At 43.4% G+C, this 18,028-nt stretch overlaps 1 protein-coding gene across 3 annotated transcripts in view; it reads right to left on the bottom strand.

Annotated features, from left to right (window-relative positions):
* LOC110495854 (protein TANC1) overlaps nucleotides 1-18,028 on the bottom strand; it is a 63,523-nt gene that overhangs the window by 20,456 nt on the left and 25,039 nt on the right. For all 3 annotated transcript variants that reach the window (XM_036952294.1, XM_036952295.1, XM_036952296.1), the window contains one exon: nucleotides 1,654-1,770. In XM_036952294.1, the coding sequence (XP_036808189.1) occupies nucleotides 1,654-1,770 (117 nt within the window). The remainder of the gene's footprint in view (nucleotides 1-1,653; nucleotides 1,771-18,028) is intronic.

Below are 18,028 nucleotides of genomic sequence, written 5' to 3'. Positions count from 1 at the left end.
CATGAGGCCTTTCATTTGGGTTTGAGTCTTTCATTTAGGCCTGTTTGTAGTTTTCCTTTTTGTATGTATTTGTTCCTGTCACCATCTGAACATAATAATCCACTTCGGCTCGTCGATCCAAAGGAGTCAAGGCAGAGCTGGCCCCGGACCTAAGGTAAGGTAACGCCATGCAACTAGACATAGGACCCCTAGACTTAAAGAGTGCAACAATAATAGCAGGTTAGTTAATCGGTTTCAAGATGCAATTTCGAAATTTGGTTGTGCATCAGAAGTTTTCATCTTGTTATGTCAGTCACTGACAGTCACTCAATTAGCCCATGTCAGCAAAACATTTTTAGATTGGTAAGTTAGTCTAGCCAGCTATCTAAACTTGTAGTAACAATGGCTGAATTGCCGACCGGGTACCAAGGGCACGGGTCCCTGACCGCTGCTGACGGGTGTACAAAATCGAGCACACCACCATGCAATCTCCATAGACAAGCATTGGCAGTAGAATGGCCATGCTGAAGAGCTCAGTGACTTTCAACTTGGCACCATTAAAGGATGCCACCTTTCCAACAAGTCAGTTTGTCAAATTTCTGCCCTGCTAGAGCTTCCCCGGTCAACTGTATGTGCTGTTATTGTGAACTGGAAACGTCTAAAAATCGTCTGTCCTCGGTTGCAACACTCACTACCGAGTTCCAAACTACCTCTGGAAGCAACGTCAGGACAATGACTGTTCGTCGGCAGCTTCATTAAATGGGTTTCCATGGCCGAGCAGCCGCACACAAGTCTAAGATCACCACCATGCGTAATGGCAAGTGTCGGCTGGAGTGGTGTAAAGCTCGCCGCTATTGTACTCTTGAGCAGTGGAAACACGTTCTCTGGAGTGATGCTTCATGCTTCACCATCTGGCAGTCCGATGGACGAATCTGGGTTTAGCAGATGCCAGGAGAACCCTACCTGCGTGAATGCATAGTGCCAACTGTAAAGTTTGGTGGGGGAGGAATAATGATCTGGGGCTGTTTTTCATAGTTCGGGCTAGGCCCCTTAGTTCCATTGAATGCAAAAATCTCAACGCTACAGCATACAATGACATTCTACACGATTCTGTGCAGTTCGGGGAAGGCCCTTTCCTGTTTTCCTGTCCCCGTGCACAAAGTGCCCGTGCGAGCCAGGCCTAATCACCCAACATCAGTACCCGACCTAACTAATGCTTGTGGCTGAATGGAAGCATGTCCCCGCAACAATGTTCCAACATCTAGTGGAAAGCCTTCCCAGAAGAGTGGAGGCTGTTATAGCAGGAAAGGGGGAACCAACTCCTTATTAGTGCCCATGATTTTGGAATGAGATGTTCGACGAGCAGGTGTCCACATAATCTTTTTCATGTAGTGTATCATTTTTGGAAATTAGCTATAAAACTGCACCTTTTTTCCCTCCACCCCATGATAAAAAAGTATAGAATTGCAGGAAATGTACTTAAATGTTTTCTCTCCTCAGTCAAGAGGGGGTCCACTAAAAGGTTTTGCCTGTGAAGTGGTGAGGGGGCCGACCAAATATTGCCTAGGGCCCCCAAAAGGCTAGTGCCGGCCCTGCACACACACATGCCTGCATAAATGCCTGCATGCACGTATATACACACACACACACACACACACACAAACATTACCATACCTTTGGCGTCCCTTCCCCCTGTGCTGTTCCAGGGCTGTTTGATGGAGCTTCGCTGGGGAGCAGCACTCCGTTGATCATCCAGGGAGCTCAGATCCTCCAGCTTAGTGGAACTAGTGGCTGCAGGGGAAGACATGAGAGACAGAATGAAGGAGAAGAGAAGTAGAGAAGTAGAAAATAAAGAATGAGGGAAAGCAGGAAAGAGAGCTTTTTATAGAGTTGTTTCATTCGTTTTGCCTTCAAGGTAGAACATCTTAAACATTTGGGAATAAAATGAACAAACCCCTTCATCGCCAAACAGTATAACTATGGAGCTCTGTCCCCATTTCAACCTACTGTTCTATGGCACCCCAATTATTTTCAAACATGTTTACTATATTGGGCCTCATATCGGCCATTTTCGCCAAGTGTGAGCAGTGCTAAGAGCAAATGCAAGGCATGTCCCACCGTCAGCCAATCAAAAAATTTTAAAAAAATGAAGACTGTTTAAATGAATGAGGTTTTCTCAAATCAGTCTACTTTCATGCTGAAAGTATTATATGTAATGTAATGTAGTTACTTGAATCTGGCTTATTGCGAGGTCAATAACTGGGCAACATAAAATCAAAGTATAGAAGTAGAAAGCTATCAAAGTTTACTTCCGGTCCTCCTCATCTTCCCTCACATCAGTAGCCCGCAGGTGCATTGTTATGTTTCCCCGGTTGCCATGTTGATTTCCTTTCTAGGCCTACACATACACAAAGCTGCCCAGCAAATATAGCCAGACTTTTATACTGCCGTGGAGGTGCATGTACAATACCGATTACTAGGTCACTACGATTTGGCTGGACGGCTGGACGGAATCGTTAAACTAAGCCCCGTATGGGTGAGCATAAAATAAAGGGAAATTCTCAAAGCTGCAAAGAGAACTTTGATGACCTCATATCTAGCCGGGGAATTCTGGCGGAGACCTCCCAGGTAATACCAGTGATGGCAATACTGGCTGCAGTAACCCATGAGGGGCTGGGGTCGCACGTGGACATTCACAAAGGGGGAATAACACTGTTGTCCTGGCGGCGCAGCATAAGTCTTAGCGGTATGACTGCACAGAAGTGCCGGGGGAAGAAGGGTCTTCTCTGGGGACCAGCATGCATGTGTTGAGGGGGAGGCGGGTTTCCGGGCTCCATCAGCCAGGACTAGACATTACACACTCAAAATCTACCCATCCCGGAACATTTTGGCACTCCTGTTGAACGGCTACAGCAGTACGCGCAACTCTACTCTTGAGCAGGGCTCGAGGGTGGAACAACTGTGTGGAGGGTCTGTCGGATGACTCGTGTGAAAGAGCTTGAAGTTGAGTGTGTGTGTGGTGTGTGTGTGTGTGTTTGTAGGTGAATGTACGAGTGGAAGGGGAGAGGTGTTCGAGATGTGTATGTGTGTGTGGGGGGCGCGTGTGTGTGCATGCATCCCACAACCGAGGCTATAGGGATGGGATGGAATCTCAAGCGATAACATAAAATAATATCTGCTTCCCTAAATGTAAATGTTCTACTGCCGGTTGCTTTGTCAAAGGTAGCTATCCTTTTGGAGGAAGTGGCTACATTATTACGCATACTGTCCCGTCAAATGTGAAAGAAATGAAGGTATTCAGAAAAAATCAATACAAACACTAAAGTTATGTAGTACAACTGAGACAAAGGGTCAGAACTGCTTAGCGATGCTGAATTGGTTGTAAGTGGGTGGCACCTCGTGCTCTTTTCAAGAGATGGGTCCCAACTTCTTATGGGTCCAAGGATCCCTGTGTATAGGGGTGGACAACTGGAGGTATACTTAGTCTGCTGCTGGAGTTACAGTTTGCATAGCAGTGCATCTATCATGGTACAGCTACAGTTTGCATAGCAGTGCATCTATCATGGTACAGCTACAGTTTGTACAGCAGTGCATCTATCACGGTACAGCTACAGTTTGCATAGCAGTGCATCTATCATGGTACAGCTACAGTTTGCATAGCAGTGCATCTATCATGGTACAGCTACAGTTTGTACAGCAGTGCATCTATCACGGTACAGCTACAGTTTGCATAGCAGTGCATCTATCATGGTACAGCTACAGTTTGCATAGCAGTGCATCTATCATGGTACAGCTACAGTTTGTACAGCAGTGCATCTATCATGGTACAGCTACAGTTTGTACAGCAGTGCATCTATCATGGTACAGCTACAGTTTGCATAGCAGTGCATCTATCATGGTACAGCTACAGTTTGCATAGCAGTGCATCTATCATGGTACAGCTACAGTTTGTACAGCAGTGCATCTATCATGGTACAGCTACAGTTTGTACAGCAGTGCATCTATCATGGTACAGCTACAGTTTGTACAGCAGTGCATCTATCATGGTACAGCTACAGTTTGTACAGCAGTGCATCTATCATGGTACAGCTACAGTTTGTACAGCAGTGCATCTATCATGGCACAGCTACAGTTTGTACAGCAGTGCATCTATCATGGTACAGCTACAGTTTGTACAGCAGTGCATCTATCATGGTACAGCTACAGTTTGTACAGCAGTGCATCTATCATGGTACAGCTACAGTTTGTACAGCAGTGCATCTATCATGGTACAGCTACAGTTTGCATAGCAGTGCATCTATCATGGCACAGCTACAGTTTGTACAGCAGTGCATCTATCACGGTACAGCTACAGTTTGCATAGCAGTGCATCTATCATGGTACAGCTACAGTTTGCATAGCAGTGCATCTATCATGGTACAGCTACAGTTTGCATAGCAGTGCATCTATCATGGTACAGCTACAGTTTGTACAGCAGTGCATCTATCATGGCACAGCTACAGTTTGCATAGCAGTGCATCTATCATGGTACAGCTACAGTTTGCATAGCAGTGCATCTATCATGGTACAGCTACAGTTTGCATAGCAGTGCATCTATCATGGTACAGCTACAGTTTGTACAGCAGTGCATCTATCATGGTACAGCTACAGTTTGTACAGCAGTGCATCTATCACGGTACAGCTACAGTTTGCATAGCAGTGCATCTATCATGGCACAGCTACAGTTTGCATAGCAGTGCATCTATCATGGTACAGCTACAGTTTGCATAGCAGTGCATCTATCATGGTACAGCTACAGTTTGCATAGCAGTGCATCTATCATGGTACAGCTACAGTTTGCATAGCAGTGCATCTATCATGGTACAGCTACAGTTTGTACAGCAGTGCATCTATCATGGCACAGCTACAGTTTGCATAGCAGTGCATCTATCATGGCACAGCTACAGTTTGCATAGCAGTGCATCTATCATGGTACAGCTACAGTTTGTACAGCAGTGCATCTATCATGGCACAGCTACAGTTTGCATAGCAGTGCATCTATCATGGTACAGCTACAGTTTGTACAGCAGTGCATCTATCATGGCACAGCTACAGTTTGCATAGCAGTGCATCTATCATGGTACAGCTACAGTTTGCATAGCAGTGCATCTATCATGGTACAGCTACAGTTTGCATAGCAGTGCATCTATCATGGCACAGCTACAGTTTGCATAGCAGTGCATCTATCATGGCACAGCTACAGTTTGCATAGCAGTGCATCTATCATGGCACAGCTACAGTTTGCATAGCAGTGCATCTATCATGGCACAGCTACAGTTTGTACAGCAGTGCATCTATCACGGCACAGCTACAGTTTGTACAGCAGTGCATCTATCATGGCACAGCTACAGTTTGCATAGCAGTGCATCTATCATGGCACAGCTACAGTTTGTACAGCAGTGCATCTATCATGGCACAGCTACAGTTTGTACAGCAGTGCATCTATCACGGTACAGCTACAGTTTGCATAGCAGTGCATCTATCAGGGCACAGCTACAGTTTGCATAGCAGTGCATCTATCATGGTACAGCTACAGTTTGCATAGCAGTGCATCTATCATGGTACAGCTACAGTTTGCATAGCAGTGCATCTATCATGGTACAGCTACAGTTTGTACAGCAGTGCATCTATCATGGTACAGCTACAGTTTGTACAGCAGTGCATCTATCATGGTACAGCTACAGTTTGTACAGCAGTGCATCTATCATGGTACAGCTACAGTTTGCATAGCAGTGCATCTATCATGGTACAGCTACAGTTTGTACAGCAGTGCATCTATCATGGCACAGCTACAGTTTGCATAGCAGTGCATATATCATGGCACAGCTACAGTTTGTACAGCAGTGCATCTATCATGGCACAGCTACAGTTTGTACAGCAGTGCATCTATCATGGCACAGCTACAGTTTGCATAGCAGTGCATCTATCATGGCACAGCTACAGTTTGTACAGCAGTGCATCTATCATGGTACAGCTACAGTTTGTACAGCAGTGCATCTATCATGGCACAGCTACAGTTTGCATAGCAGTGCATCTATCATGGTACAGCTACAGTTTGCATAGCAGTGCATCTATCATGGTACAGCTACAGTTTGCATAGCAGTGCATCTATCATGGTACAGCTACAGTTTGCATAGCAGTGCATCTATCATGGTACAGCTACAGTTTGCATAGCAGTGCATCTATCATGGCACAGCTACAGTTTGCATAGCAGTGCATCTATCAGGGCACAGCTACAGTTTGCATAGCAGTGCATCTATCAGGGCACAGCTACAGTTTGCATAGCAGTGCATCTATCATGGCACAGCTACAGTTTGCATAGCAGTGCATCTATCATGGCACATCTATGTGGATAATGGACAGGTATTGATTCTGGTGGTACTGGTAAGCATGGATAAGTATTTCATGTATTAAGGATAGTGGTTAGTATCTCAAAATGTAACCCATCGTGGTAACTGATGAATTGAATTGCAGCTAGCTATAATTCTAATGGTTTGGCTGATAATAGGAAAAGAAGAGCAGTTTTCACATGGCTAAAGGAGAAGGATTACCATATTTATTGTTTACAGGAAACTCGTTCAATATCTTCTTGATGAAGTGGCCGGGGGAAAAAAAGAGTAGGATGGTGAAATCTATTTCTGTCATGGGCTAAGGAATTCAAAAGGTCTTATAATCCTACTGAAAGACAATCTACAGTAGATCTTGAGGTGCAATCCGGTGAAATGGATCCTCAAGGAAGATGGATTGCTTTGAATATACTACTTGATGATAAACAGATGTGGCTCATAAATATATATGGACCGAATAATGACGATCCAAACTTCTTTGAGAAAATGTATGATAATCTCATGAGTCTCCAAGATACAAATAATTATATTGTAATGGTAGGGGACTACAATACATTATACAGTATATATACACTACCGGTCAAACGTTTTAGGGCACCTACTCATTCAAGAATTTATCTTTATTTTTACTATTTTCTACATTGTAGAAACTATTAAATAACACATATGGAATTTTGTAGTAACCAAAAAAGTGATAAACAAATCAAAATATATTTTAGATTTGAGATTCTTCAAATAGCCACCCTTTGCCTTGATGACAGCTTTGCACACTCTTGGCATTCTCTGAACCAGCTTCATGAGGTAGTCACCTGGAATGCATTTTAATTAACAGGTGTGCCTTATTAAAAGTTAATATGTGGAATTTCTTTCCTTCTTTACGTGTTTGAGCCAATCAGTTGTGTTGTGACAAGATATGGGTGGTATACAGAAGATAGCCCTATTTGGTAAAATACCAAATCCATATTATGACAAGAACAGCTCAAATAAGCAAAGAGAAACAACAGTCCATCATTACTTTAAGACACGAAGGTCAGTCAATTAGGGAACATTTCAAGAACTTTAAAAGTTTCTTCAAATGCAGTCACCAAAACATCAAGCGCTATAAGGAAACTGGCTCTTATGAGGACTGCCACAGGAATGGAAGACCCAGAGTTACTTCTGCTGCAGAGGGTAAGTTCATTAAAGACCAGCCTCAGAAATTGCAGCCAAAATAAATAAGTAACAGACACATCTCAACATCAACTGTTCAGAGGAGATTGTGTGAATCAGGCCTTCATGGTCGAAGTGCTGCAAAGGACACCAATAATAAGAAGAGACTTGCTTGGGCCAAGAAACACAAGCAATGGACATTAGACCGGTGGAAATTTGTCCTTTGGTCTGGAGTCCAAATTGGAGATTTTTGGTTCCAACCGCAATGTCTTTGTGAGACACGGTGTAGATGAACGGATGATCTCTGCATGTGTATTTCCCACCATAAAACATGGAGGAGGAGGTGTTATGGTGTGGGGGTGTTTTGCTGGTGACACTGTCTGTGATTTATTTAGAATTCAAGGCACACTTAACCAGCATGGCTGCCACAGCATTCTGCAGCGATACGCCATCCCATCTGGTTTGGGCTTAGTGGGACTATCAGTTGTTTTCAACAGGACAATGACCAACACACCTCCAGGCTGTGTAAGGGCTATTTGACCAAGAAGGAGAGTGATGGAGTGCTGCATCAGATGACCTGGCCTCCACAATCCCCTGACCTCAACCAAATTGAGATTGTTTGTGATGAGTCGGACCGCAGAGTGAAGGAAAAGCAGCCATCAAGTGCTCAGCATATGTGGGAACTCCTTCAAGACTGTTGGAAAGGCATTCCAGGTGAAGCTGGTTGAGAGAATGCCAAGAGTGTGCAAATTGGATGGAGAACGGCAAAAAAAATGCACCAAGTTTTCCTTAAACCTTCAATATAGCGACCAAAAATAATCTACAAAATGTTGTTACAAACAATGGAGAAATCCTTATCTCACCAAAGGAGATTTTTTGAAAGTGGAGTCATGCATCCTCCGACACAACACCCGCCAGCTTACCCCGGAAGCCAGTCGCACCAATGTGTCAGAGGAAACACTGTTCAACTGGCACCCGGCCCGCCACAAGGAGTCGCTAGAGCACGATGAGCCAAGTAAAGCCCCATCGGCCAAACCCTCCCCTAACCAGGACAATACCAATTGTGCTCCGTCCTATGTGACTCCCAGCCACGGCCGGTTGTGGCACAGCCCGGGAAATGAACCCGATGCAATGCAGTTGTAACGGCTTTCTTCGGTAGAAGAGTCGGACCAAAATGTGGCGTGTAGATTGCGATCCATGTTTATTAAACTGAAGCAACACGAATCTAAATACAAACACTACAAAACAATAAACGTAACGAAAACCGAAACAGCCTAATACTCATGCACATAAACACAGAATAAGGACAATCACCCACAAACACACAGTGAAACCCAGGCTACCTAAATATGGCTCCCAATCAGAGACAATGACTAACACCTGCCTCTGATTGAGAACCATATCAGGCCAGACATAGAAATAGACAAACAAGACATCCAACATAGAATGCCCACCCAGCTCACGTCCTGACCAACACTAAAACAAGGAAAACACACACGAACGATGGTCAGAACGTGACAGCAGTGCCTTAAACCTCTGCGCCACTCGGGAGGCCTAAATAAAACATTTTAAACAAAGGTTCTCTTGTCAAGTTCTTACAATCTCAATTAACGATGAGTTTTGTGAAACCCTTCTCCCCAAAAAATTATCTTAAACTATCTGCGACACTAAAAATATCTTGTGGTGGCCTATTTACACAGGACGAACTACGGTTGGCAAATGATTCCTTCAGACGGGGAAAACCCCTGGTCTCGATGGCATTCCAATAGAGATATATCTGCTGAGAGCTCCACTACTACCATGTTTTAATTACTCGTATTTCCTGTAAATGGCAAACTATCGGACACACAAAAAGAGGTACTGATCTCTCTAGAATTAAAAAGGTCATACTGGACATTATCCTTCACGATCAGACGGGATTCTTAAAAGGATGATATATAGGAGACAACATTAGACTATACTACAGGGAAACCTGTAATCTTTATAGCAGATTTTGAGACAGCCTCGATACAGCAGATCTAGAATCAGTTTATAAGTGCCTAGATTTTCTTCAGCTTTTGAGAATCTCTCATAAGATGGATAAAAGTAATGTACAACAACCCGGAAACTATTCAGACCCCTTGACCTTTTCCACATTTTGTTATGTTATTCTGGAGAATAAAAGCCGACTCGTGAGAATTTATTTTTATTTTTGTCCTTAAGTCAGAGAATGTTAAACAGGCATATTTGTATAACGAACGTGAGTTTGGAGGGTTAAAACTATGAAATATTAAGACATTAAACCTCTTACTTAAAGCCTCCATTATACCAAAATGATATCTAAATCCAAACTGGTTTTCCAGCAGGCTACTAAGAGAAGCACATTCACGCTCAAAAGTGGTCTCTTTGCCGCTATGTAGATTAAAACCAACCTTTCCCAGTGGATTGACAATGGAACCCTGTTTAAAGTCTCATCCGTTTGAAATGAAGCCATGCAGAGATAGTTACAATTCCAATTTCATCCTTCAGAAGAGTCTGAACAAATACGACAGCAAATAGTACGTCTAAACTACAACGTACTGATAAAGGAAATAACTATTTTATTGTACAAAAAAAATGATAAGAAAGGTATCGTGTTTATGAATGACATTGAGAATAAGGACAGTAAAATGTTGAGAAACGAGCAATTAACAAAGGAGTATGGGGATGTATGATCAATACCAAAGTTTAACCAACTCATCACAGCTCTGCCACAAAAAAAATGTCGGGCAATTACTCAAAAGAGAAAGGAATTAATTAGTTTGTCTGCCGTCAATCAAAAACCATGCATGGCTTAAAATGACTAGTATAAACGGTCAAATATATCATGTGCACTTCAAAACGAGAGGTTTGACAACTATTCAGGAATACAATTCCAGATAATTGGGAAGAGATGTTCGATGTCTCAATACCATGGCACCGGGTTTATGAACTGTTATACAAAAATTGACGCATCAATCCCTTCTTTTCAATTGAAACGATCATATAATGTTCTCGCCACAAAAAGAATGCTCAATATATGGGGTGAGGCCTGTGCACACTGCAACGAAGAAACGTGACCAATAGATGATCTCTTTGGTACTGTGATCTCTTTGGCGGCTCACTTTTGGAGTCAGATCCAGGAATGTCTGTTGAGTCAAAAATGTGTGTGTTCAGATGGCTGTAGAAACAGCACTGTTTGGAGATCTAAAAAACGAAGATCAATCCATGGAGAATATGATTATACTCTTAGTTAAAGTATTTACTTTTAGGACAAGAGGTTCAAGACCCTCATGAGACGTCAACGTGAAATAGAATGACATGTATTGCTAAAATAAATAGTAAAATGATAACGTAGTGGGAAAGATGGGTTAGTCTGTCAATATCTGAGGGTTGGAATTGAGATTAGAGGGATTGGTTGACTTGACGATGCACTTAGAGTCCAGTGCAAATGGGAGGAGGCTATATGTACGATGCATTCGGAAAATATTCAGACCCCTTCACTTTTCCACATTTTGTAATGTTGTTGCCTTATTCGAAATTGGATGCAATCTACCCACAATACCCCATAATGATAAAGCAAAAACAGATTTTTTCAAATGTTTGCACATTTATAAAAAATACAAAACTGAAATACCACATTTACATAAGCTTAGTACTTTGTTGAAGCACCTTGGGCAGCGATTACAGCCTTGAGTCTTCTTAGGTATGATGCTACAAGCTTGGCAAACCTGTATTTGGGGAGTTTCTCCCATTCTTCTCTGCAGATCCTCTCAAGCTCTGTCAGGTTAGATGGGAAGTGTCGCTGCACTGCTATTTTCAGGTCTCTCCAGAGATGTTCGATCGGGTTCAAGTCCAGGCTTTAGGTGGGCCACTCTAGGACATTCAGAGACTTGTCTCCAAGCCACTCCTGCGTTGTCTTGGCTGTGTGCTTAGAGTCATTGTCCTGTTGGAAGGTGAACCTTCGCCCCAGTCTGAACGCTCTGGAGAAGGTTTTCATCAAGAATCTCTCTGTAGTTCACTCCGTTCATCTTTCCCTCAATCCTGACTAGTCTCCCAGTCTCTGCCACTGAATAACATCCCCACAGCACGATGCTGCCACCACCATGCTTCACCGTAGGGATGGTGCCAGGTTTCCTTCAGACGTGACTCTTGGCATTTAGGCCAAAGAGTTCAATCTTGGTTTCATCAATCCAGATAATCTTCTTTCTCATGGTCTTGAGAGTCATTTAGGTGCCTTTTGGCAAACTCCAAGTGGGCTGTCATGTGCCTTTAACTGAGGAGTGGCTTCCGTCTGGCCACTCTAACATAAAGTCCTGATTGTTGAGTGCTGCAGAGATGGTTGTCCTTGTGGAAGGTTATCCAATCTCCACAGAGGAACTCTGCAGCTCTGTCAGAGTGACCATCAGGTTCTTGGTCACCTCCCCGATTTTGTTTTTATTTGGATCTCTTTTAGTCCCCATTGGGACTAATCTTCCAAGAGTCCTTAAACATTAAAATACAATTTATAATACAAACACACTTTCACATATAACACACTATTACAAACATACATAATATACTAACATAATGACCCAATAAATACTCAATCTAAAAAAATATTGATTCTTCATCTACTATAGTCCCACATCATTTCTATGTATTATATTTAAATCGTTTTAAAATAATGTTTACATTTATATATTGAAAGGTTTCTGGTTTGCTCAGTTAATTTATTCCATTTCTTTATTGCTCTAAATCGAAATGTTCTTTTGCCTATTTCTATTTTCTGTCTGGACAACGCATAGATGGTGGACAATCTATTCCTAGTATTTACGGAATGTCTGTCTCTTACCAACTGAATACTGTTGTGAATAGAACTTGGCCGTTTTAAATTCTGTATATTATGAAATAAAATAAGCATGTTCCTTTCAATTATCTTATTGATCGATGACCAACCAAGAACATTGCGCATGACTGCAACAGAAGAACCATATCTCCACCTTAAAACAATCCTGGCTGCTTTATTCTGTGCATTCTGCAGCCTCCTAACTTCACTTGATGATGCATTTCCCCAGACCACCGAACAGTAGTTCACCTGACTCTCAATTAATGCTTGTGTTATTTGCCGAATAATTTTTCCTGGTAAATATTTAGCTATCCTTCTGATTATGAATTCTGTTTTAATATATATATATATATATATATATATATTTTTTTTTTACATAGATTAGTCATTTCAGGCGACCATGATAAGCAGTTGTCTAGCTGCACTCCCAATAGTTTGGTTTCTGACACTTCTTCAATTTGTACTCCTCCCATACTTAATTGTATCCCATGCTGTTTTGGCCTTTTCCTAGTGGAACAGACCAACATAACTTTTTGTAAAGCTTGCTGTACCTGTTGAACCGATTGTCTTGCTGCATAAATTGTAGTATCGTCTGCAAATATAGTAGTTTGAGTTTCAGCTAAGGCATAGGGAAGGTCGTTAGTATACAGTGGGGCAAAAAAGTATTTAGTCAGCCACCAATTCTGCAAGTTCTCCCACTTAAAAAGATGAGAGAGGCCTGTAATTTTCATCATAGGTACACTTCAACTATGACAGAAAAAATGAGAAAAAAATCCAGAAAATCACATTGTAGGATTTTTAATTAATTTATTTGCAAATTATGGTGGGAAATAAGTATTTGGTCAATAACAAAAGTTTATCTCAATACTTTGTTATATACCCTTTGTTGGCAATGACAGAGGTCAAACGTTTTCTGTAAGTCTTCACAAGGTTTTCACACACTGTTGCTGGTATTTTGGCTCATTCCTCCATGCAGATCTCCTCTAGAGCAGTGATGTTTGGGGGCTGTTGCTGGGCAACACAGACTTTCAAACCCCTCCAAAGATTTTCTATGGGGTTGAGATCTGGAGACCGACTAGGCCACTCCAGGACCTTGAAATGCTTCTTACGAAGCCACTCCTTCTTTGCCCGGGTGGTGTGTTTGGGATCATTGTCATGCTGAAAGACTCAGCCACGTTTCATCTTCAATGCCCTTGCTGATGGAAGGAGGTTTTCACTCAAAATCTCACGATACATGGCCCCATTCATTCTTTCCTTTACACGGATCAGTCGTCCTGGTCCCTTTGCAGAAAAACAGCCCCAAAGCATGATGTTTCCACCCCCATGCTTCACAGTAGGTATGGTGTTCTTTGGATGCAACTCAGCATTCTTTGTCCTCCAAACACGATGAGTTGAGTTTTTACCAAAAAGTTATATTTTGGTTTCATCTGACCATATGACATTCTCCCAATCTTCTTCTGGATCATCCAAATGCTCTCTAGCAAACTTCAGACGGGCCTGGACATGTACTGGCTTAAGCAGGGGGACACGTCTGGCACTGCAGGATTTGAGTCCTTGACGGCGTAGTGTGTTACTGATGGTAGGCTTTGTTACTTTGGTCCCAGCTCTCTGCAGGTCATTCACTAGGTCCCCCCGTGTGGTTCTGGGATTTTTGCTCACCGTTCTTGTGATCATTTCGACCCCATGGGGTGAGATCTTGCGTGGAGCCCCAGATCGAGGGAGATTATCAGTGGTCTTGTATGTCTTCCATTTCCTAATAATTGCTCCCACAGTTGATTTCTTCAAACCAAGCTGCTTACCTATTGCAGATTCAGTCTTCCCAGCCTGGTGCAGGTCTAAAATGTTGTTTCTGGTGTCCTTTGACAGCTCTTTGGTCTTGGCCATAGTGGAGTTTGGAGTGTGACTGTTTGAGGTTGTGGACAGGTGTCTTTTATACTGATAACAAGTTCAAACAGGTGCACATTAATACAGGTAACGAGTGGAGGACAGAGGAGCCTCTTAAAGAAGAAGTTACAGGTCTGTGAGAGCCAGAAATCTTGCTTGTTTGTAGGTGACCAAATACTTATTTTCCACCATAATTTGCAAATAAATTCATAAAAAATCCTACAATGTGATTTTCCGGATTTTTTTTTCTCAAAGGCCTCTCTCATCTTTTTAAGTGGGAGAACTTGCACAATTGGTGGCTGACTAAATACTTTTTTTGCCCCACTGTATATTAAATAGAGAAGTGGCCCAAGGCAGCTGCCCTGCGGTATTCCACAGTTTAACACATGAGGGGAAGAAAATTAACCATTGATATAGGTGGACTGTTTCCTGTCAGTTAGATATGACTGTACCCAATTCAATGCTGCCTCCTTAAAACCATAATGCATTAATTTTGTCAAAATTATTTCATGATCCACTAAATCAAATGCTGCACTGAAATCTAAAAATAGTACACCCACAAACTTGCCATTATCCATAGCTTTGAGCCACTGGTCAGTAATGTCAACCAATGCAGTGGTAGTGGAATGTTTTTTTGCGATAAGCATGCTGATTGGCTGTAATCAGATAATTATTTTCATGTACTCCCATATTTGTCTACTCACAATACCCTCCAATATCTTACTGAGTGTAGGGAGTAGACAAATTGGTCGACTATTGGCAGGAGTAATGGGTTCTTTGCAGTCTTTCGGAATAGGACACAGTTTCGTATGCTTCCATACATTTGCAAACAACCCCTTTTCCAGTGACCAATTAAATATGTATCTCAGTGGAACTGCAATCTGGGGAGCAGCACAGCGAAGCAAAAAAATTGTCCATAAGACCATAACCTGTAGATTTACCATCAGGTAATGACTTCAATAGGTTTAACACCTCCTCCACTGACACCGTTTGTAGACTAAAAGAGCAGATCTTATTGCTCATAATATGATCATCAATCCATTGGACAATAGCTTGTTTGGAAGAATGTATGTCTACATTGTTGCTCAGTAAATTAATTTTCTTTCTAAAAAAATCTGCAAAATGATTGGCAATATCAACTGGTTTTGTTATTATTCTCCCGTCAAACTCCACACTAGATGGGCATGATGTGATAGATGTACCAAGTAAGCCCTTAACTGTGTTCCATACCTTTTTAGAATCATTTTTACAATCAGTAAAAGCATTGTTGTAAAATTTTATTTTTTATTTTGATTCAATTTAACTGGATAATTACATAATGTTCTATAATTATGTTAATCAATTTCTAATTTTGACTTAGCTGCTAAGACTTTTGCCATATTTCTTTGAGAAAAAGCCTCACCCAGTTCATCATCAATCCATGGAGATGGACGGGCACCAACTGTACTCTTTCTTATAGGGGCATGATGGTCCATTACCTCAGTGAGCAAATCAATAAAACATTCTGTAGAGTGATTTAAATCATCCTCTAGATAGATCAGCTCCCAGGGTACAGCAGCCAAATCATTTAGAAATAGCGCATGATTAAATGTTTTAAAATGTCTCTTAAACACAATCCTAGGGGGGTTCTTTGGAACCTTGGTGTTTATGGTCACAATATTATGGTCTGTCCAGCCCACTGGCATTGATCTGGCTTTTAAGCATTGCATTGGTATATTACAGAAAATCAGATCAATGCATGTGTCCGAACGATGACCCAACTTAGTTGATGATCTAGTAGTATCATTAACCATTTGTTTCAAACCACAGTTCTTGGCATATCTCATCAATTTTGTTCTATTCGAATTATTGTGATCCTTCCAATTTCTATTAAAATCCCCCAAGATAAATACATCTCTGTTGCTATCTGTGGTCTGGTCAAACCCAGTACATAAGTCATCCAGATAGGACACCTTAGAGCTAGGAGGTCTATACACACATCCTACCAATATGGGTGCCTGGTGAGGCAGATGTACCTGAGCCCATAGTGCCTCTACTTGACATACATTAAGGTCATCCCTTCTCTTAAAAGGTATATGATTCTGAATATACAGTGCTACACCCCCACCATTCCTATTCCTGTCTCTTCTCAGTAGACTATATGCATGAATGTTCATTTGCCCATCATTTACAGATGCATCTAAATGTGTTTTGGTCAAAGCCAAATTATCAATATTATTTATGTTGACCAAGTTAAAAGCCTCATGTATTTTGTTAGGAAGGCTACATACATTAACCTGAGCCATATGCAGGCCTTTCCTTATCAAGTGAAGATCAATAGAGCATGTATTCATTATAGTGGAGATCAATAGAGCACGTATTCAGCATAGTGGAGATCCATAGAGCATGTATTCATTATAGTGGAGATCAATAGAGCACGTATTCAGCATAGTGGAGATCCATAGAGCATGTATTCATTATAGTGGAGATCAATAGAGCACGTATTCATCATAGTGGAGATCAATAGAGCATGTATTCATTATAGTGGAGATCAATAGAGCACGTATTCATCATAGTGGAGATCCATAGAGCATGTATTCATTATAGTGGAGATCAATAGAGCATGTATTCATCATAGTGGAGATCAATAGAGCACGTATTCATTATAGTGGAGATCAATAGAGCAGGTATTCATCATAGTGGAGATCAATAGAGCACGTATTCATTATAGTGGAGATCAATAGAGCATGTATTCATTATAGTGGAGATCAATAGAGCACGTATTCATCATAGTGGAGATCAATAGAGCACGTATTCATTATAGTGGAGATCAATAGAGCAGGTATTCATCATAGTGGAGATCAATAGAGCACGTATTCATTATAGTGGAGATCAATAGAGCATGTTCGGGACAGAGGGGCGATAGCAGCTCGGGACAGAGGAGGGACAGCTGCTCGGGACAGAGGGACAGCTGCTCGGGACAGAGGGACAGCTGCTCGGGACAGAGGGACAGCTGCTCGGGACAGAGGGACAGCTGCTCGGGACAGAGGGACAGCTGCTCGGGACAGAGGGACAGCTGCTCGGGACAGAGGGGCGGCAGCAGCTTGGGACAGAGGGGCGACAGCTGCTCTGGACAGAGGGGCAGCTGCTCGGGCGGCCCCTGGCTGACTGACGGCACTGGCGGCCCCTGGCTTACTGGCGGCCCCTGGCTGACTGGCGGCACTGGCGGCCCCTGGCTTACTGGCGGCCCCTGGCTTACTGGCGGCCCCTGGCTGACTGGCGGCACTGGCGGCCCCTGGCTGACTGGCGGCACTGGCGGCCCCTGGCTGACTGGCGGCACTGGCGGCCCCTGGCTGACTGGCGGCACTGGCGGCCCCTGGCTGACGGGCGGCACTGGCGGCCCCTGGCTGACGGGCGGCACTGGCGGCCCCTGGCAGACGGGCGGCACTGGCGGCCCCTGGCAGACGGGCGGCACTGGCGGCTCCTGGCAGACGGGCGGCACTGGCGGCTCCTGGCAGACGGGCGGCACTGGCGGCGCCGGGCAGACGGGCGGCACTGGCGGCGCCGGGCAGACGGGCGGCGCTGGCGGCGCTGGGCAGACGGGCGGCGCTGGGCAGACGGGCGGCACTGGCGGCGCTAGGCAGACGGGCGGCACTGGCGGCGCTGGAGAGGAGGAAGGCTCTGGAACCGCCGGACTGACAGGCGGCACTGGCGGCGCTGGGCAGACGGGCGGCGTTGGCGGCGCTGGGCAGACGAGCGGCACTGGCGGCGCTGGAGAGGAGGAAGGCTCTGGAAGCGCCGGACTGAGTAGCTCTCGTAGCGCCGA

The sequence above is a fragment of the Oncorhynchus mykiss genome, chromosome 18 (assembly GCF_013265735.2).
Source record: "Oncorhynchus mykiss isolate Arlee chromosome 18, USDA_OmykA_1.1, whole genome shotgun sequence".
NCBI lineage: Eukaryota > Metazoa > Chordata > Actinopteri > Salmoniformes > Salmonidae > Oncorhynchus > Oncorhynchus mykiss.
Note: the sequence above shows the minus strand (reverse complement) of the source record. Positions and strands in the feature narration are given on the sequence as shown.